General features: G+C 42.5%; 1 protein-coding gene across 5 annotated transcripts in view; it reads right to left on the bottom strand.

Annotated features, from left to right (window-relative positions):
- med13a (mediator complex subunit 13a) overlaps positions 1 to 21096 on the bottom strand; it is a 213345-nt gene extending 192249 nt beyond the window's left edge. For 3 of the 5 annotated variants that reach the window (XR_005462660.1, XM_038814673.1, XM_038814674.1), the window contains exons 1-2: positions 20586 to 21096; positions 8274 to 8508 (exon numbers count right to left, since the gene is read on the bottom strand). Coding sequence is in view for 4 of the 5 variants with exons in the window: in XM_038814673.1 (XP_038670601.1) it covers positions 8274 to 8508; positions 20586 to 20660 (310 nt within the window). In the remaining variant the exon portion in view is untranslated. The remainder of the gene's footprint in view (positions 1 to 8273; positions 8509 to 20585) is intronic. The other 2 variants (XM_038814675.1, XM_038814677.1) reach the window with 1 other exon arrangement.
- Between the last annotated feature and the right edge of the window lie 1636 nt (positions 21097 to 22732).

The following is a 22732-nucleotide window of genomic DNA, read 5'->3' as shown; positions in this document are numbered from 1 at the left end:
CAGTGCCGAAAGCATCATCATCCTGTCCTTGATTTGATTTGTCACATGTACCGAAGTTCAGTGAAAAGTAGTTTTCTGCAGCCAAGTAGACAGTAGACAAAAAAAACAAAACCAACAGTACATTGACAGGTTGTACATCGACAAACAACGATTAACAGTGCGGAACAAGGGGCCAAACAAAGCAAACACATGAGGAAGAGCAGCAGAGCGTTGTGAAAAGTGTTCTTACAGGGAACAGATCAGTCCGAGGGAGTGCTGGAGGAGTCTAATAGCTGTGGGGAAGATGCTGTTCCTATGTCTGGACATGCGGGTCTTCAGCTTTCTGTACCTTATGCCTGATCAGAGTCGAGAAGGCGGCAAATCCTGGGTGGGAGGGGTCTCTGATAATGCTGTGTCTGTCTTCCTGAGGCAGCAGGAGGTGTATATAGAATCAATATGGGGACGGCAAGCTTGTGTGATGCTGAGTTCACCATACTCTGCAGTTTCTTGCGATCTTGGGCCGAGCAATTGCCATATCAAACTGTGATGCAGCCGGATAGGATGTTCTCTATGGCACATCTGTAGATGTTTGCAATTTGAGGTTCAGTTCATTTAGAATTGTAAAGATGTCTACAAGGTAAGACATAGTTAGCATCCAAGTTTCATCAGGAAACAAATCAGCCAGAGAGGACAATTTCTCGAGGAGGAAAGTGTGGGTTTTCTACCTCAGTTCGTAAACTCAGAGTACCTCCCCTGTTGACTGATCATTACAGTAACTCTTCAAGCGGATGAAGTCCACAGTCATTGGGATTGACTGGTCACTGTTTCGATTCAATGTTTTACTGTAGTCTAAAAGGTCAGCAAAAAACTTATAGCCACCCTTGCAGTACACAAGAGGGCGAGTTGTGATGATTTCCCATGGCTTTTATTATATCCCTTGCCAAACGTTCAGTTCTGTCCATGAATAAACCACGAGGAACATATACTCTCTCCAGATCATAGATCGAGGCCATAGCCTTGTTCATCATCGGTGATCACCACCCAGTCAGCTGCTGGCATGTCGCAATCGCACTTTGACCCCGGGTTCAGGTCCCAACACTCCCGGTCCACATGCACACTGATGAGCGGACACGCATGCGTAGTGCACCCGCATTTTATTTTATTTTATTTTTTTTGCTGGTCACGGCCGCCATTTTTTAAAACATTGTTGAAAGTCAGCTGTTCTTGCGATCAGGAACGGCGCAATGGCTGGCTCCACGACCTTACTGGCAACCGACCACAACCAACCCACGGGTCACGACCCCCACTTGAAACTGCCTGTGTTAGGATCTCCTCTCCCATCAAACGCCCACCTGAGAAGTCACCGTAAGCTCACATGGCCAGTTACAGAATGTAGCAGAGGGCATCCAGTGCTGGGTGAAACCAAACCTCAACACAGGTCTGCTCCTTCAGGCAAGTGGTGAGCAAATGGAGGGAATTTAAAATTGTTTTTATTTGGTGCAGGTTTTATACTAGTAAATGTAAGTTGCAGAAACATGGAAGAAACGCCATTGTGTTCAACACTGAGCCTTCCACAACTAGTGGAGCTTGCTGGTGAGCCACTATATAATTAAAGATAAAAGATTGCACCAAAAAAGGTTTGGGCAGGGCAGCACGGTGGCCCAGTGGTTAGCACAACCGTCACACGGTACTGAGGTCCCAGGTTCGATCCCGGCTCTGGGTCACTGTCCGTGTGGAGTTTGCACATTCTCCCCGTGCCTGCGTGGGTTTCGCCCCCACAACCCAAAAATGTGCAGAGTAGGTGGATTGGCCACACTAAATTGCCCCTTAATTGGAAAAAATAATTGGGTAATCTAAATTTATTTTTAAAAAAGGCTTGGGATAGGAAGACACTTTAACTTTTCAAGCTGCAAATTTGGAGTCAGAGTTCTGTTTAAAAAAAGCCCACAAAAACAAGTTTTAGCCATGCAGAAATGGCTAAATGCAGAAATTGCAGTTTCTCTGACAAGCTGATCCAAACATGTTTAACGGAGAAAAGGTCCAAAAGCACGAGGAAAAAGTAACCTTTCATTTGGTGTTACTAGTAACATGTGAAGCATTTATCAGTAGGAAATATGCTCTTCATTCTCTGGAACAGAGGGCACTTATTTCTGATCAAATGTCATCAACTCCCATTAGAAATTTAGCCCATGAAGAGCATTAGTTTCTAAAAAGGGGAATAATTAAATTGGAAAGTTATATAAATGCACTCACATAACAAAATTCTTCAGGTTATTCCAAGATCATCACATTGCAATTTAGGGTTTCCACACCTCAGTCTACATTCAGTCATGTGCCCAACAATAAGATCATTCTCAAAGCAGAGCCCCTGGTGATGCAAAAAAACCTTCTCTCCCTTGTCATATGTGAAATAGTACAACTAAAATCAACATTATCTAACTGCATATTCCCCAATACAAAAAATATGCCATCAGATCAGCATCAACAGGCTAAAAATCAATCATTAATCAACATATAGAATCTCAGAATTTACAGTGCAGGAGGAGGCCATTCGGCCCATCGAGTCTGCACCAGCCCTTGGAAAGAGCACCCCAGTAACCCCACTTACATTTTTGGACACTAAAGGGCAGTTTAGCAGCACAAGGCCACAAATGGTTCGTACCATGTAAATCTTTATTATTATTGTCACAAGTAGACTTACATTAACACTGCGATGAAGTTACTGTGAAAATCCACTAGTCGCCACACTACGGTGCCTGTTCGGGTAAACAGAGGGAGAATTCGGATTGTCCAAATCGCCCAACAAGCACGTCTTTTGGGACTTGTGGGAGGAAACCGGTGCACCCGAAGGAAACCCAGACACGGGGAGGACATGCAGACTCCGCACAGACAATGACAAGCCGCGAATCAAACCCAAGTCTCTTGACAGTGCTAACCACTGTGCTCCTGTGTCACCTATTTGATGGGTAATGTGTGCATCATTTGGCAAAACATTTGTAGAAATCACTCTAAGCTGAAGGATTTTTTAAATATGGCAAATGTGAAGAAAATTCAGCATCCAACAATTTGCTGCTTTATGGAAATTTTCGTTTGAGGACAGCATAAATCAGTTAACACTTATTGATCAAACAGGCAAATTTATTTAGTCTTGTGCTCTTGGCACGTTTCATGGAAATTACTTTCTACAGCCCGTCATTGTGGATCTATTAATTTTTCAAAATGATGGAAAATCATGGGTTGTAGGTGCTCAATTCTCCAATATGCCCTCTTCCAAACCAGAACATTTATCTATAATTGCTTTAAGGCTGCAACAGGAGGACAGAAAATTCTGGTGAAAAGTAGTATTTTTGGGAGTGGATTTGTGTGGGGCTGGGGCGCAATGTCACTTGTGCAGGCAGGTATGGAGAGGTTGACGAGGATGGAGAAAAAAAAAAAGAGGCGAACAGCAATTTGAGTTAATTCTGTTCGACAAAGCAAAATCTTCAAACCCATTTTGCTGTGTAACAACATCAAATCTTCCTCTTTGTAAACAAATTTTACCCCCACCCTATTATTACCACAGTGATGCCAAGTATCAAGTGGCCCAAGCAACTTTCTGACTTGCACATTTTCCTTTCCTTTAAACAGTGCCGGTTCCACCTCACCACAACAGAGCTAAAGTCAAGAAATTAGAAGGGCTACGGCCTATAAACACCATGCTGCAAGGCCCCACACAAAACATATGCTTAATACTCAAGTTTAAGCTTTCAAGGAAATAGGACTATAGATTACAAGAAATGCAAAGCAATAGCAGTTGGACAAATATTTACATCTTGCTTCCTCAACAAATGGAGGACTCGTCTTTAACAGTATCTGTTCAAAGCTCATTTCACAGCACCACCTAGAAGATTAAGGATTCCTCAAAGAAATCAAGTGATTATATTTATTATATGAACTAATAACAAACAACCCTGACATATCTCATCACAAATACTTGCATTCTGCAAGCAAAATAAATTAGCATTAATCAATGCAATAAAAACAGATTACAGCACAGACCAAATTTATAAAGCTGCAAAAAAGATCACCTGTTTGAACACCATTTACATGATTTTACTTTAATGTGACAATTTTTTTTAAGATAAACTCTTGATGTCACTACACTGTTTTAGAGGGCAGTGTAACAATCTAATTTGGATCTTTCTCAATCTTTCACACTGTTGAACTCAAATCTCTGAAGAGATAAAATAATTAACATAATACTTCAGCTGCCTGAGCTAATGCAACACATCCTGTCTCAGCATTTTCTGCAAGCAAATATATTTCATAGAATCCCTACAGTGCAGGAGATATTTTGGACGATCAAACCTGCATCTCACCTTCCCACCCTATCCGCAATAACCCCACCTAACCGTTGGACACCAAGAGGCAATTTAGCACGGCCAATCCACCCAACCTGCACATTTTTGGACTGTGGGAAGAAACTGAAGCACCCGGAGGAAACCCAAATAGACATGGGGAGAATGTGCAAACTCTAGTCACCCAAGGTCAGAATCTAACCCAGGTCCCTGGCGCTGTGAGGCAGTGCCAACCATCACCACCCCATTGAGCCCAATGAGATCACCATTTAAAAACAGCCTGAAACGGACTAATTATTTTAACCGTATTTAAGAGATACTGATGGGACATTGTCAGCAAAATCTATGGAAAAATGCAATGATGTAGCACTTTGTAAAACAGAAATTGAAGATCCACGGTTTAATGCTTGCCCTGCACAAAACAGATCTTAACCAAGGCAGCAGTGGAGCTATTACAGTCAACATGCATTTCAAACACACAACTAGAGTTCCTGGATCAGATCTCCAAGCTGCCTTGAATTGCTTATAAAATTAACACCTTAAAAAAGTGCTGTAAATACTTAGCAGGTTGGGCAGAATCTGGGGAGAGAGAAACAGAGTTAACATGGAGTCCGAAACATTAACCGTTTCTCCCTCAGACCTGCTGAGATTTCCCACTTTTATTCCGGATTTCCAACATCCGCAGTATTTTGCTTTTATATTAAAACGTTGAGTCAGCTAAAGAGGCAGAAATAAGAGAACTTGGCAAGATCACACTGCCTGCAAGTGGAAACGTGTGGCGCTTAATCAGCATCTGGCAATAGCTTTGGACCTTGATGAAAAAGTTGCAAAAAAACAAACAAAAGCAGAAAAACACTAGGTTATTTAGCATCTTCAAAGAGAAATAAAATAGCTGACATTTTGACCATTTACCCTTCAACAAAATCCCTCCCACATACTGAAAACACCATATATTGTCTGATGCTAACCAACCTGCTATAAGTTTCCTGCATCTTCTATCCTCCCCCAATATTTTTGGATTTCAGCAGCAAGCCTAATTTCAGATTCAAAAAAAAATCTAATTGGATACACCTGCGACCATCAGGGAAAGAGAGCACAGCATGTCAGCACAGTAGTTAGCACTGCTACCTCAGTGTCAGCAGGTTAGAGTGGGTGACTGTGTGGAATTTACACATTCTCCCGCCGTCTGCTTGAATTTCCTCCAGGTGTTCTGGTTTCTTCCCAAGTCCAAAGATGCGCAGGTTAGGTAGATTTGACCATGCTAGGAGTTTTCGAGAACATGGCAGAGGCTTCTGCTGAGTCACTGGCCTCTCCATGGTCGCCGAGATGTTAGCAAGCTTCTTGACAGATGAATTTGGGGGGGGGGGGGGGTGTGTGTGTGTGGTGCACCCAGCTCGTCTTCAAGGGGAGGGGGTCTGGGTGAAGTTGAGGGTTATGTATTGTACTGCTGGAGTTTAATGTGGGGTGTTTGTTTAGGTTCCTCTACTGTTCTGCATTAAGGTTTGGCATGGGCTGGGTGATTGACACACTGTTTAGTGGTCTTTGATTTTACCCTGTGTGGGGGTCACCCCACTAGCTGTAAAGCTAGTTAACGAGAGTGGAGAAGGGTGTAAATCTGCAGTTTGCCATGGCGGTAGGTTTTTTTTTTGTAAAGGTAATGAGCTTAGATTTATTTTTTTTTTGTTTGGGATTAGGGATAGAGATGGTGGGACTCTTGCTCGTCTGTTTGTTAGATAATCAGGGTGAGAGGGGGAGGTAGACTGCTGACGGTTTCTTTCTACTGGCTCTAGGTGACGACAATCTTGGGTAGGCCTGGAGCTGTCGCAGGCCGAGACATTGTTGGATTGCCTCATAAGGTAGATAGCCAAATGCTATGGTTTGCACACCCGAGAATGGTGATGTGCTTTTTTTTGGAAAACAAGAGATCCATTTGGGAATCAAGGATCAAATAAGGTTTCAGAAGGCTGGATGGGGTAGATATATCATTTAGGGTTTGATTGCAGGGCACTGCTGTGATGAAGAGGGTATAATTTTCTGTGGTTAATATATTAACAGACCAGGGGGGTGGGGGAGGCAAAGGAATTATTGTTTTGTGAAGAAGAGAAAGATAAATTAACGAACGAGACAGAGTTTCGCCTTCTACACTCTGGGAAGCCCTGAAGTCAATCATTGGGGGGGAGCTTCGACATGGTGGACCAGGACAAATTGTTGGTGATGTGCACACCTAGTAATTTGAAATTGTCAACCATCTCCACCTCAGCACCATTCATGCAGACAGGGGTGCGTACGATACTTCACTTCCTGAAGTCAATGACCAGCTCCTTAGTTTTTCTGACATTGAGAGATTGTTGTTGTTACACCACACCACTAGGTTCTCTATCTCCCCCCTGTACTCTGACTCATCGTTGTTCAAGATTCGACCCACTACAGTTGTGCCATCAGCAAACGTGTAGATGGAGTTGGAGCCAAATTTTTCCCCACAGTTGTGTACAGGGAGCATGATGTGGAGATGCCGGCATTGGACAGGGGTGAGCACAGTAAGAAGTCTTACAACATCAGGTTAAGGTCCAACATGTTTGTTTCAAACACTAGGTGAGCCTTCACCCGAGGAAGGAGCAGCGCTCCGAAAGCTAGTGTTTGAAACAAACATGTTGATCTTTATCCTGGTGTTGTAAGACTTCTTACTGTACAGGGAGTATAGTAGGGGGGCTAAGTACACAGCCTTGCGTGACCCGCACTTGGAAAAACCCTGATCTACAAGGTGCACTACAGGAACTCACCAAACCTCCAAGTCTCCAACAACAGCACCTTCCAAACCCACACTATTTCCCCAAAACCTGGAAGTTCCCTCCGAGCCATTCACCATCCTGACTTGGAAATGGATCGCCATTCCTTCACTGCTACTAGGTCAAAACCTTTGAACTTTCATCCTAACAGCACAGCAAGAATTAAAAAACAATACCATATGGAATGCAGTGGTTCAAGGCAGCAACTCACTACCACCTTCAAGGGCAATAAAATGTTAGCCTCAGCAGCAAAGCCAACATCCCATGAATGAATTTTAAATAAAAAAGGGGATTAAGTCAATTGGTCATTAAAGCTCCATCCCTTAAATCACAACCAATCGCTAAAGGGATTGAGAATGCACACAAAGGAGAGGCAATCAGAGCTCATGGACAGGACAGATAACCACTATATGGAAATTATAAAGATCGAATCTACAAAATGATTCAAACAAGGATACAAAATCCTTAAAAATATCAGAAGCATAAGAGTCATGGATGGTGCTAGATGATCACTTGCCAATTATCTGCTGACCTTAGAGCAAGTCCTTTAAGGAAACGCCACTGTTTCAGCAAAGAAAATAATCTTGTTTCTCCTACTGGAGTCCCATCACATAAACCACCCATGTGCATTCTGGGAAGCCACCCATCAGGCCAAGTGACACTGACCATTTGCCACCATCACCATAACAGACAATAAAGTGGCAGCAAGTAAGTGGCAGCAAGTCGCTCTTTTTTTTCCCACCTTATATATTTTGCTCCCCGTCTTTTACCTTATCCTTTCACCAATAGAGAAACCCAAGTGGCCATTATTGTTTTTTTAAATAAGCTTCCATTGAGAAGTTTGTCACACTACTTTTTTTTTTATAAATTTAGATTACCCAATTATTTTTTCCAATTAAGGGGCAATTTAGCGTGGCCAATCCACCTACTCTGCACATTTTTGGGTTGCGGGGGCGAAACCCACGCAGACACAGGGAGAATGTGCAAACTCCACACGGACAGTGACCCAGAGCCGGGATCGAACCTGGGACCTCAGCACCGTGAGGCGGTTGTGCTAACCACTAGGCCACCGTGCTGCCCGTTTGTCACACTACTTGATCAAGATGTTGACAGGTCATTGTAGACTTTTTTTTTTTAGAAAACTGAACACTTTAGATTCATTCTTTCTCACCTTTGAGTTCATGATGGATGAGATCAGCAAAATTTGGCACTTCACCCCACCAGAAAATCCAAAGTTCTCGGTGGCCTGGTGTCATATCCCTTCGCCACACACAAAGTACATTTGCCTTCAAGCAGCGGCTAAAGCTGCAGAGAATGGCATCGTCTTCAGCCACCGGGATGACGAGCGGCGTCCCTACAGGACCTTGCCACGAATAACGTCGCCATTTAATTCCAGGCAGGTCAGCCTAGAGGGAAACAGAAAAGCAAAATGTTATGCTATAAAAGAATCTAATGCCCAGAAGCAGCTTGTGTCATAATAGGGAACAAACCATACAACAACATAAAGATGGTTTTCAAAATGTCAACACTATTTGCAGCCAAGAGGGTACGGGCTCATGTCCCACAGCTGCCTGATTGAAACTACTAGCAAGGGAGACTAGAACCCATGGGAACAGCCTCAGACTGAAGGGATTATACTTTAAAACGGAGATGACAAGGAATTTCTTCAGCCAGAGGATGCCGAATCTGTGGAACTCATTGCTACAGAAGGCTCTGGAGGACAAGTCAATGTCTTTAAAGACAAATAGTGGATCTGGATTAATATGGGAATCAAGGATTACAGGGAGAAGGTAGGAGTCAGCAATTATCAAATTGCAAAGCAGGCTCAATGGGCCAAATTGCCTAATTCTGCCCCGATACCTTTTGGTCTTATAGAAGTTTCAACAATTCTTAGTCAGGTCTCTGGCTCAAGTCCAGAAAAACCGTGTGATTTTTGACTTATAATCATCAGACCACATTAAGGAAGCACAGTCATGGGAACAGTAATCCAGGCACCATTATCTACCCAAATGAAATGGGTTTTATGAGGAGAGCATTAAAAAGAGATAACACAGATCTCAAGATAACTAAATTCCTGCATACATATAAAACGTATGAAACATTGGCAACATCAAGGTGCTTTATTAAATTCCTTCCACCCAGTTGATAAGTTTTTGTTTTTATTTTTCCAAAAAACGTGCATCCCCACAATGTTGACTTATGACCTTAATGGGTGGAGCAGAGGGAAAGGGTGGGGCAGAAGGGGAAGAGAAATCAGTTATTGAACAGCTTTAGGATGTACACCAAAACAAAAACACAATGACGACTCTGGTGCATACCTCACTCATGCAAAGATATATGAAAAAGTACAATTTTGCTCCTTGTAAATTTAGCTGGGAGTTGCACTGTTCACAGGCACTGGCAGACTTGCCGAGACCAGCCGGTTCAACTGTGAACCAATGACAATAGCATAACACCATTTCACCCTACATTGTAAACGCTCCTACTACTTAAATTTGACTCGGTGCTTCTTTGTGTATATGCATTTCAAAGCCATTATAGCAGATCAGACTACAGATTAGCAACTAGACGATTATTATTCCTACTGTGCCTTTAATTTGGAGTCCAGCAACAGCAGGGAGAAGTGTTTTGATCATAAAATTAAAAATCCATTTATGGCCCATATTTACAGGGCATTTGAGATTGTATACACCACAAATAATTACAGTCAGTGAAATTAATTTCTAGGGGTTCAGTTATAGTCCAAGTTAAACATGCAATTTCTAAGTTACATTACAAGCTACCTCCTGCATTTCACTCCTTCCTTCCTTCCCCCCCCCCCCCTTCTCTAAAAGGTCCATGAATCTGTTGATGCGTGACAAAAAGGCTAGAGAAGTACATTAATTATTCCCACTCTTAAACTTCAGAGTCTGGAATTTTTAAAAAAAAAATTTTTTTTTTAAAAACAGAATTTAAACATCCCTCAGGATTCCTTCAGAGTGATCACCATCTGTAGAATGATACATCTTAATAAGGAAATCGATGCTTTGGGGCAAGATTGGGGGAATAAATTAGAATGATAAAAAATTATCCCTGTGCTACATCCTCCAGCAGCTCATTTCAATTAAACTTTTAAAAATAGCAAGAAAATCCAGTACTCTGGACCAGCCGTATTGCTGCTGTAATTACTACATGCAAGTAAACAGCAGGTTTAATGCTAACTTCTAACTGCTTTGGAATGTATTTGTACAGCCAAAAAATACTGCAGAGAACTCTATGTCTGTGTACAGCTATGCTGGGATGATGTTCAACTACAGAGTGCTGCGCCAGACTAGATTATGAATGACTCTTATACTCTGGTTGAAATCCAGCAAGTGTACAACTATAGATGGTTAAGTGTGCTTTCCTCACTATGTAACACTTCGATACAATTTGAAAACAGGAAGTCACTGTTTAAAAATGTCATTTTGCAAATCAACACATTGTTTTAAAAAAAAACTACTGCATCTTAGTCACAATTTCCCATTTGAAGGCTGCTTACTCAAATCACTATTATGAGTGGAAATAAACTTCTGAAGTAGACCAAATATTTTCTCAACAACCACAGATTTGAACAGAATTCTGAAAATAAAATGTTTCAACTCCAAATAGCGATTATTAAAGATGAGCTGTGCGTGTTCAGATTAAAGATGCTGTTTAAACAAAAATAAGTTAGCCCTCCAGGAAAACCATTCGCTAAACTTTTTCTTTTCTCAGTTGCAAGCAGTGTAACACACTGTTACTTCACAGCGCCAGGGACCCAGGTTCAATTCCCGGCTAGGGTCACTGTCTACGCAGAATCTGCATGTTCTCCCAGTGTCTGCGTGGGTTTCCTCTGGGTGCTCCGGTTCCCTCCCACACGCCCGAAAGACGTGCTGTTAGGCAAATTGGACATTCTTAATTTTCCCTCAGCGTACCCTAATAGGCGCCAGAGTGTGACAACTAGGGGATCTTCACAGTAACTTCTTTGCAGTGTTAATGCAAGCTTATCTCAACACTAATAAAGATTATTATTAAATGCATGGTCACCTACTAACCATCAGATTACAAGTACACATTCACCTTTACCAAATTCTGCACTTAGCTGATATACAAAATTATTTGAGACAAGCATAGAATATACCAAAACAACTGCAGATGATTTTGGGGGGAAATGCTGGGGTTATTGCATATAGCATTTATCACATCATCTCAAAGTACTTCACAATCAATAAGTATAAGGAAATACTGCATTTTGCACAAAAGGCAAAGACCAGATTATCTGTTTTGGTGATGTTGTTGAGGGAAAAAATGTATTAAATAGTGCAATGGATCATTTAAGTTGATAAAGGATTATTGGGTAATGGTTTGGTGGCTCATTCAAAAGGATAGCACTCCAATACAATTCTTCAAAACTATACTGAAGTGTGAGCCAAGATTATGTAGAGTCTCTGGACACTGAACCCAAGGCCCTCAAACTTAAGAGGCAAGAGAGCCAGCACTGATTAAAGGCCGATATCTACATTAAAACAATGCCCATTATTCATGAAAAAAATGACTACTAAAAGTTTTAACCAGTAGATTTAGTACCCTCAACTCCATTGGATGGGTACAGTAAGAAGTCTGACACCACCAGGTTAAGTCCAACAGGTTTGTTTTGATTCACTAGCTTTCGGAGCGCAGCACCTTCCTCGGGTGAATGGGGCAGAGTCATCACCAGAATTAAAAAGTGACTCTCATAGAGAGCTCAATTTTCACCAGCTATTCAGTTCACGCCCTCAAACTGCAGAACAAGATTTTCATGGAAAAACATCTTCACAAGTGTACATTCAAGCTAGTTTGCAAATGGGGTTTCTCCATCTCAGATAGGAGTACCTAATGCCTGCCATGACTATGGGTAGCAATCCCATTGAGCATATCTGTTCACGATACAGGTCTCAACATCCATCATCTCATTGGCTAAATAAGACTAATATTTTGGTAGGATTATTTCACACCAAACCCACTCCGGACTATAAATATCAAATCTAAACGTTGTAAAGCAATAAAGCAAATTCACAGAAGTTACTCCCACCTTTCACTGCCCATCCCCACCAGCTGTCACTCTAGCATATCTGCTCACAGTCCTGTTCAAAAGACCACCTTAGACCCTCCAGTAAAGATTTTATCTAGGTACCCAAAACCTCTAGGTACCGGAAACCCCCAGCAAATAAAATAATGTCAACTCTCAATCGGTGTTTCAACTGAAATATAGAACTGATAACTATTGCATACAGCCACATTTGGACCATACATCTTTTAAAAACAGAATTTCATAACAAAAATTATAGAAATCACCTTTAGGAATGAAAAAAGCCAATTAATGTAATTTAGCCCAAAGGTAACAGTATCAGTTTGCCACAAACTTGGGATTTCCTCCCAGAAACTCATTCACATGGATTGTGCGTCAGGTGGTTTCCAACACAAATTCCTCCATGTTTCAACTACACAAAAGCAATTTAAATTAATAGTAATAATACTTTTGAGAATCAAGAGTTGTGGAATTCACCCAGATACAAATAAATTGCTAACAAACCGGTCTACAGCGAGTTGCATTTTTATCTGTCAACAGTACCATCTAATCTATACAAACTTCTCACTTCATGTATATAGGACTTCAATCACTTTCCCCTTGTACCAAATCCCAAGAACAAGCCACATGCCTCACACACCATATAGCCTCACACACAATATATTCTCCAACATTTGCTCTCCCTCTCTTCAGGTACATGCAAGATGGCACTGGCAATCATGACCTCTATATTAATCTTGCTCGAGGTGTGGCTCATCATCAATTATCCAGTTGTGAGGCTCTTATTCTTTGTCCACCTCAATCTCTTTTATCATTGATCTTTCCCACAAGTATCACATGCCCGAGGAAATCCAACTGTCTCTTCCCCATCTTGGTCAGAATCCTCTTGATCTCGGATTTTACTAGCTACTCTTCATTAACTGTGATTTGTTCAAAATATCTTCATTATTTGCCTCAGACACCACAAATATGTACAGCATTAACTCAAATCACACTGCCCCACTCAGGGGAGAGCTGTTGGTCACAGTTCCAGAACTAACATTCCACACAAAACTTTGGATATGTACTAAGTGGTCCCATGTGTCATTGAGTTGTTCAATGCCCGAAATGCCTCTCAGCATAAATTAAAGATCTCAGCCCTTCACCAATCAGTACCCTACTGGGGCAAACAAATAAGGGTGCGCCATGCCAGAGTCATCTAATAACCACCTTAGTACAGGTCACTTATCTGTACACTTGGCTGGTGAATGACATGGTGAAATAGGGCAAGAATCTTTTTAATATACAAATCCAACCCAATGCACATTCTCCCCGTGTCTGCGTGGGTTTCCTCCGGGTGCTCCAGTTTCCTCCCACAAGTTCCGAAAGGTTAGGTAATTTGGACATTCTGAATTCTCCCTCTTGTGTACCCGAACAGGTGCCGACAGGAATGTGGCAATGAGGGGCTTTTCACGGTAACTTCATTGCAATTTTAATGTAAGCCTACTTATGACACTAAAGATTATTGAAAAGTGCCCAATCCACATTGGCCGCCCTTTCAACCGCCAAGCTTCAGCCGTCCCACATAATATCTTCTTCCTGCGGCTCAACATTTCATTTTTTCTGATGCAACACAGACGTGAAAGGTGGGTGCTATATTACCGGGAAGTAGCTTGTATGTAAAAAGAAATAGGTACAGTACCTCAAATCTGGCAACCTCAGGACCAAAGCTATTGGGTTGGGAGGTTCGGGCGAAGCCAGGTTGGGTCAAGGGTCACTTGAAGCACAGGGTAGAGCAGCGCATGCCAGCAATTAGTCTGGAGCCACACCGTGCCAATGCAGTGGCGAGCCAAATTTTCCAGGTAATTTCTTTAAATTTTGCAAGAATGTCCCATTTCCAGAAATCACTGGTTTCTGGGCAGCTGCTACATATTTTACCCTTCCAAATAAACATGTCTTTTGCATTATTTGTTAGTTTGAAAAATAAAAAACTTTCATGGAGGAGGGAAAGGAAGTATTTTCAGTGTAGGCATTTTATTCTGCAACCAGCAACTTCTGCACAGATGAAGAGCTGATATTTAGATCACAAATATACAAGCATTCCAGTGGAACCAGGAACAAAGGCAAAAGATATGAGGACCTTTTATTGAAAATAAGTGGCACTTCCACTGAAACAATGGCGTGACACAAGAATCTCATTTCCAGGATATTCAAATCATGTCACTTAGCCATTCCCACAGGGAAGTACAACACAGATTAAAGCATATACTGGGCCAAGAGACACAAAGTTTTACTTTTGTAGAAGACAAAGATTGAAATTGGGGAAAGGAAGAGAGCAAGAGACAACTCTCAAAAAATAAATTTCCTTTTGAAGTAATGTACTTCCTTGCTGGTGCCAAATAATGTCATTTAGCCCAAGTAACATGCAGTCTTTGCAGCTACAAGCGAGAGATTGCCTCATCATAAACTCAAAGAAAGCAATATTAAAAGAAAATTGACTAGTTAATTATTTAGTGTTAGACACCATCCAGTGTTGTACTTTTAGCATTATGGCTTTGGGAAAAAAAATAATAATCTTTAGCGTCATACGTAGGCTTAGTAAAGTTACTGTGAAAAACCCTTGGTCGCCACACTCCCAACACCTGTTCGGGTACACAGAGGGAGAATTCAGAATGTCCAATTCACCAAACAAGCACGTCTTTCGGGACTTGTGGGAGGAAACTGGAGCACCCAGAGGAAACCCACCCAGACGCAGGGAGAATGTGCAGACTCCGCACAGACAGTGACTCGAGCTGAAAATCGAACCAGGGTCCCTGGCGCTGTGAAGCAACAGTGCTGACCCTGTGCTACTGTGCCACCCAAATAGTTGGCAATGGTCTTCTACAAAAATACTTAATCTCTCCTGCTCCAGATCTCAACCATTCCCAAAGGAAAGTAACACTAGGGGCAAGACTGAGATTCTTCATTCAGGAGTGAAAGTGCCATCATTGATTCAGTGAGAACCAATTAACCTCCAAAATACCATACAATGTTTGATACTACACAAACAGCACCAAATTAATTTGCATTCAAATTACAATTTAGAACCAGCTCACCGCAAAAAACGAATCCACTGTACAATATCACCAAACTACAGAAAAACCAGGAGATTCAATCTGTTCTCATGATGGTCAATGGATAAATCCACATATAAGTTGTCCTACATTACAGGGATAGAATACAACTGCCACTGATGAATGCAATCCATTGTGTAAATGTCACTGACTAAAAAGGAAACAAATTCCAACTGCCTTGAAAGTTGGGTTCAGGTCCCATTCCAGGTCTTGAGCAGAATCAAAGCTGAGCAAATACGATGTTTGCTGGAGCTGCAGTTTTTTTTGCATGAGACACTGAACTGAGGCCCTACCTGCACTTTTAGGTAGATGCAAAATATCCCGTTGCACTATTGGAAAGAAATGAAAAGAGGACCCTGGTTCTGATCAACATTTACTCCTCATTCAACACCAACAAAAATAGACCAACTGTTCATTCATCGCTATGTCAATTATGGAATCTGCCACACTCGTCTACAAAACTGTGATTACACTTCAAAAAGGTAAGTCGGTATCAGTGTTGCGTTTTTGGAGATATTTGTGCAAGTTTGCTCTTTAGGCCCATGATATGGGTCCAATTTCAGCCTGTTAAACACAGGGACAGTTCTCTCCTCTCCTCCCACAAAAAGTTCTTAGTTTCCATAGTAGATTAGCTCTGTAAGAATCATGAATGTAATGCACAAGGGTCTGATTTAATGTTGAAGTTGAAAGTAAAATGCATTTATATACAGGTTAGATTATATTCTTGCCCTGTGCCAAGCCAACACAGGAGCAGAGGTGTTAAAATTGGTCTTAGTGCCTCAGACTAGAAAAAGAACAAATGAAACATTACAGTAACACCAACCATTATAAGTAGTGCTTATGTTGACGAGGTCTGTCAATGTTAGTTTATTGTTCACTCATGAATTATTTTGGCATGAATAATGTACAGGAACTGCTAACAACTGCATATCCAAGTCCCAGCAAGTCTCAGCAAATTCAACAGAGGATATGAGAATTTAAGATCAAGGCACGCCACATTGAAAGCTTTCCCAATGGGTCAAAACAGGTAACTAGATCATATCCATTAAATAGCCTCGACTAGGGAGCATTATAATTGGTTTCAGGGGTAGCCTCACGGCACCGAGGTCCCAAGTTTGGCTCTGGGTCACTGTCCGTGTGGAGTTTGTACATTCTCCCAGTGTTTGCATGGGTTTCGCCCCCACAACCCAAAGGTGTGCAGGCTAGGTGGATTGGCCACATTAAATTGCCCCTTAATTGTAAAAAATGAAGTAGGCACATTAAATTTATTTTTAAAATTGGTTTCAGAACTGGAGGGAAGTGGAGAAAAATGGGAGAAATGGCAAGAGTTCCTTCCCATTCTGGATTATTACACAATGACCTTGAAGTACTTAAGCACATTGGCAAAAGGAGAAGATTAGAAACAGCTTGTACTATAGAGGCCGGGCCTCAAGATCAAGCAAAGAATCGGATGTAATCAGGCACAGGGCCACAAAGGCTGGTCCCAAATGTAAGGCATCAGTTCACTATTTTCCAAATTTTATATTTAATTAGCATCTTTAGTTATGGAGGTGAAGCATTTAACAGACCTGCAGATGGGATTGTTTCACTATTAATGATGCTCTGATGACAAAACTACTGGGCAGCAGTCCCAAGAATCCTGAAGTGACTCTCCTTAAATCCGGTTTTCGAGGGGGGGGGCAAAGACAAGAGCAAGAAGAGGGGGATAGCTCAAGCCTGAACACGCTAGTAAGTCAAGGCAGTGCTGCCAAACCCAAGTCACTGGTTGGATATGCACCCAGTTAGTAGTTAGGTTTCCTAGATTTAGCAAATTCCAGATAACTCCCAAGTCTGAAATCAATTGTTTTCAATGGAGCCTCTCCAGGATATTTTATTAGTGACATCATAGAGCAACCTAACCGCAAAATCAGATCTGGCAAGTCTCTGGTCAGAAAGTATGTGTATGTACAGATTTATTTATAGCAAGCTGCATTTCCACTCTCTTTCTCCTAACCCCCCACCCCACTTTAACAGCACAGCAATATAGTGAAGCATGATGTTCTTGACAGCTTTCGTTCCAGAATTCAGTTGCAAGCTGCTACTACTAGAAGAGATCAATTACTGAAAGATTACTCCTCAGTTAGCAACAGAATAGTGTACAATATAGAACAGCCTGGTAGAATGGAGTACAAGCACTAATCTCTGCTAAGACGCAACTCTCCTTACAGCCTATTAGGCGAAGTCACTGCTTCAATGTGCTAAGCGATGCAGATCAAAACATTCAATTCTTAGTCTTAGTTGTCGGACCAGGGGTGGGGGGAAAAGGAGGAAAGGAGAGAGAGAGAGAAAAAAAAAACATGAGTTGAGGTTCACACTATTGCAAACCCTTACTATGTCAGCTACGGCTCAGGTGCTGCAGTGTTGGAGGTGCCATCTTTCAGACGCGATGTTAAACAGTGGCCCAGTCAGCCCTCAGATGGACAAAAAAGATCCCACCGCCAATATACGAAGAACAGCAAGGGATAGATACCCGGTGTCCTGTCCAATATTTAATCGCTCAATTAACGTTATCCAAAACAGATTATCCAGTCATTATCACATTACCAATTGGGAGAGCTTGCCATGTGCAAATTGACTCTCGTGTTTTGTGAACTACAGTGACAACACTTCAAAAGCACTTGGGTTGGAAAGTGCTTCAGAGACGCCAGGTTGTTGTGAAAGGCACTGTATAAAATTCAAGTCTCTCTTATTCTTACTCAAAAGTGTACGCGAGTCAATATAGGGTTGGGCTCGGCTGTGATCCCAACTCTTCCCCTGCCCTACTGACCAGATGGATCAGCCGCCAGTATTCATGTAATAAATACGAATGCCTGCTTGGGCAAACCAGCATCAGTGGTAGAATAGCATGGAACATTTGGTCCATACAGTCTATGCTGACAGAGCCAGCAGGAAAAAATTGAGAAAAATTAGATAACATTGTTTTTTTTTAAAAAAGGTACAGCATCTATTATTTACTACGAAACCATAAATCTTGAGAGCACATGCTTGTTGTAGACACCTAATAATAATAATCTTTATTAGTGTCACAAGTAGGCTTACATTAACATTGCAATGAAGTTACTGTGAAGATCCCCTAGTCGCCACACTCTGGTGGCCGTTCAAGTACACTGGAGAATTCAGAATGCCTAATTCACCCAACTACAAGTAAATTAAATTACAGCAACACTGACTCTGCCAACAGTCAGTCTTCAAAATATTATTCATCAATTGTCAGAACTTTGTGGAAAACCAAAGCAGGAAATAAAAACAAAAGCACCCGCATCTCAACCAGAAAATAAAAATCAGGTTTGTGTGTCATTTTAGCAATTTACTCAAAACTTCAGTGTTGGTCATTTTTCAACCAAACCCGAATACTGAACTCCAAACTAACACTAAACTGACAAAATATTCATATTTTAGGAAGGACAGACGGGAAGAATTTTGTTTTCATTCCATTTGATCAGTTCTCCTGCCAGACACCAATTAAAGCTTTAAAAAAAAGTCACGTCCACAACTCAGATTATTCATGTTATCTCAGCAAAAGGAGGACGCAGAGCAATGAGTTCCTCAAGGATTTGAGATGGGGGGGGGGGGGGGGGGCAGAAGGAGAAAAAAAGAGAGAGAGAGAAAGAGGAGAAAAGAGTGAAAGTGAGATTTAAACGTTTAAGTAAAATTCCAATTTCTACTTGTATTCCTCATTTAAACCATACTGGTGAATTTTCACCACAGCACTTGTTCCTTGAAACCCAAAATAGGCTGATGTCCATTTTGTGTTCCATGCTCTATTTGCAATGTTTTTTTCAAAAAGCTCATCCACATTTGCCACTAACGTTGAACAGCAGCACCACATTAAACTGTAATCATTTTTAGAAGACAGCTGGGAGAGCCATATTAAGAATCTGAGGTTTAATAAAAACTTTGAAAAAAGATGTTCCTGATCATTTAAAGATTCCCATATGACCAAAAAGGAAACACTGGGTCTGAAACTTTCCATTTCGCCACCCCTTTCCCCATCTATCAAATGCTAACAAAATCAAACACGATGTGAACAGGTTTTGTCAGCTCGGAGGAATGCACTGGCTAAATTTGTTCCGGTAGGCAATCAACAAGCTTGCTTTGGAAATAACGCTTAAATATGTATTTTCCAAGTGCTTATTTCACATTTCCAGCAGTTCTGCTGCCTTGCTCAAGACAAAAAGGGCCCTGAAAGACATGTCCTCCAGTACATATAGAAATACAATCCATGTAAAAGTGATTTTTGACAACTTCCCTTCACTTTGTAAATTATGTTCCATTCTGGGTGGGGGGGGGGGGGGGGGGAAAGAGATGTTACACTCCCCCAAAAAACTGACATTACATAAAAACTGGAGATAACGATTTCTCTCTCCTCAGCCGATTGGAGTTCCCATTCTGAAAAGGGATTGCTTATTTTTTTTACTTTTGCTCTGAAGTTTGAAAACACACTTCCCTTTTTACGACGCAGTTACTCTTTCAGCCTCCGGAGAGAGAAAGGAGGGGGGGTAGTGAAGCAAAAAAAAAAGAGACAGGCTACACTTCTACATGCAACCCTTCATTAGGAGCAATTATATTAAGAAAACTTAAGACGCCCCAGATTTTAAAAACTGTCAGCCTTGGTGGAGCCTATCAGTTTTAAATGTTTCAAAACAACATTTCCCCCCCCCCCCCCCTCCTTGTTGAAACGCTGTTTCGATTTGGACTGGAAGAAAATGGAAACTGAAGTGACCAGTTTTAAAAAATAGACCATACTTTGCACATGTCATACTTTGTAGAGGACAGACGTACACTCAAGGGGGCTGCTACCTTGGGAACAAATTCTTACAGCCAAGGAGAGAGGAGGCAAAGTGGCAGTTTAAGAAAAAAAGGGAGGGGGGTAAGTTAGAGAGTTTAGACGTTCGGCCCATCAAACAGGTTGTCTATCTGGACACGGAAATAGTTGTGTTTGCCAAAAAAAGTGGGCATGTTGTACATTTAATGAAATATGGAGAGATGGGGGGGGGGGGGGGGGGAGAGAAAGAGAAAGAGTGGTTGTTGCCCCCCCCCCCCCAATAAAAGTAGACTGCTTTGAGAAGTTTGTTTACCAAAAAAATTTTTTAAGGGGAAATCGAAGTAGTTTCCATTTTGGAAATAAAAGTGTTATAATCAGGTTAGTTTTTAAACCTCCCCCCCCCCCCCCCCACCCACCCCTCCTCACTATCTCCCTCTCTCCCTCTCCGCCTGAGTAAAAAGGCCGCGGTTTGAAAATGGCTGCGCGACGCCGCGACGGCCGCTTCATTCACTCACTCACCAGAGAGAAGAGATTGGAATAGCAATCCTCCAAACTCGCCCCGTTCGCCACCCAGCAGCCGGACGAACTCATCATCACGATCCCTGCATCGTCGGCGAAGATTTAACGCGCACTCGGCCAGAGGGAGACGACATGGGCGCCGCGCGCACTCACAGGGGGAGGGGAAGGGGGGGGGGGGGGGAAAGAGAGAGAAAGAAAGAAGAAAAATAATAAAAGTCTCCCTCCCTCAGGAAAATCTCCTCAAATGTTTTTCCATCCGACAGCTGGAGGTGTTCTCTCTCACTCTCGCTCTCTTTTTTATTGAGTTGTCCTCTTTCCCCCCCTTCTCTGGGAGGAATGAGATGAAGGCATCTGTCTCCTCGTTTCCTTCCTTTCCCCCCTCCCTCCCCCCCTCCAGCCCGGCTACTCGGCCTCTTCTGTCGGCGACTCGGGTTTGTGTTCAGTCGCTCTGTCCTTTAATGGGGAGCCCCGAGTCCCAGACTTAATGGCGGAGGCACCGTCACGTGACGCCGTCGACGACCGCCGCCGCCGTTCCCACCCGCCACACCGCCCCGCGGCCGCCGGGGGCGCGGTGGAGCACGGCCCCCAAGAACGCGCACGGCACTTCCACCCCACCCCTCCCCCCCCCCCCCCGGCCGCCGGGGGCGCGGTGGAGCGCAAGCCCAGAACGCGCGTGCGGCACTCTCCCGCCGCAGGGGGGCGCGGTGGAGCAACGGCCCCCATTCCGCGGCTGCACTTCATGGCCGCGGCCGCCGGGGGCGCGGGGCACCCCCCCCCCCCCCAAGAACGCGCGCGACACTTCGCCGCCGCCGCAGGGGGCGCGGTGGAGCACAGTCCCGAATCCGCGGCACTTCCCGGCCGCAGCCGCCGGGGGCGCTAAAGGAGGGCAGCTCATTTTTAATGAGTCTTCCTTTCATCTTTTAAACCTTACTGCCTGCTATTTTGGTATAAAACTCCCCCTTCCCATTCTATGTTTTCTCTCAAGAGCTAAAATTTAGCCACAGAGCATTTCCACACTCCAGGTAAATGCAGTGTGTGAAGTGCTTTGAAGTGTCTCCAGCAGTGATAACCCCTTATGTAAACACAGAAATCTTTCTAACTGGAGCTGCTACCATTAGGGATATGTGGAGAGAGAAAATTACACAAATTGCAGAAGTATTAGAATAGGAGTTTATGCATTAGGTCTGCAATTACTGTCTTAAACACCCCAATTGTGAGTTACTCCAATAAATCAGTCACATTGCATCCTGCCACTTGGAAAACTGTCAAATACCAAGTAAGAAGTCTTACAACACCAAGTTAAAGTCCAACAGGTTTGTTTCAAACACGAGCTTTCGGAGCAGTGCTCCGAAAGCTCGTGTTTGAAACAAACCTGTTGGACTTTAACTTGGTGTTGTAAGACTTCTTACTGTGCTCACCCCAGTCCAACGTCGGCATCTCCACGTCAAATACCAAAACCATGACAGAATAATTTTTCCAACTTCTATTTGCAATTCACTCCATAATTCTTACCTTTTAAAGCTGGACTTAAAGATCCTTCAGGAAAGAATCCTTTCATTTTAAATGTCCCACTGCAGAAGGGAAAAGGGAGAGGGCATCATTTGTCAGAGTGACACACTGTCAGCGACATGTAAACATGGTATGCATTCGTAAACTAGCATTCTTTTTAAATGGCACTGCTCCCAAGTGTTTGTAAACAACGAAGAAAAGGTTGTGTGGCAAAGAGACCATGCAAACATTGACACACTGCACGGAACCCCTTTGCAATTTCTTGCAAATACTAACAAGCTCCAATGAAACCGCTATTCCAAAAAAAACAATGAAAACAGTACCATGCCAGAACATGTTTTTTTTTTGCCATAGAAATAATATTGCAAGTTAACAGATATTGAAAAAAAATGCATGTAGGATGCAGAATTCTTGAGATATTGCAGTCCTCGTGGACCATAAAAAGTCTGGCCTCAACCCAAGAGAAACCTGATGAGTTCACATACCCTAGGGTCCCCACAGGCCTAGTCAGAAAGTCTACATTTTCAGTCAACAGTTAGGTACTGTTTGTAATTTACAAAAAAAAATACAATTTTTTGTGCTGCCAGCTGAACATCAGTCTAGATAATGATCTAAATGAAAAATAATGAACTTCATAA

Source organism: Scyliorhinus canicula, chromosome 12, assembly GCF_902713615.1.
Source record: "Scyliorhinus canicula chromosome 12, sScyCan1.1, whole genome shotgun sequence".
Lineage (NCBI taxonomy): Eukaryota > Metazoa > Chordata > Chondrichthyes > Carcharhiniformes > Scyliorhinidae > Scyliorhinus > Scyliorhinus canicula.
Note: the sequence above shows the minus strand (reverse complement) of the source record. Positions and strands in the feature narration are given on the sequence as shown.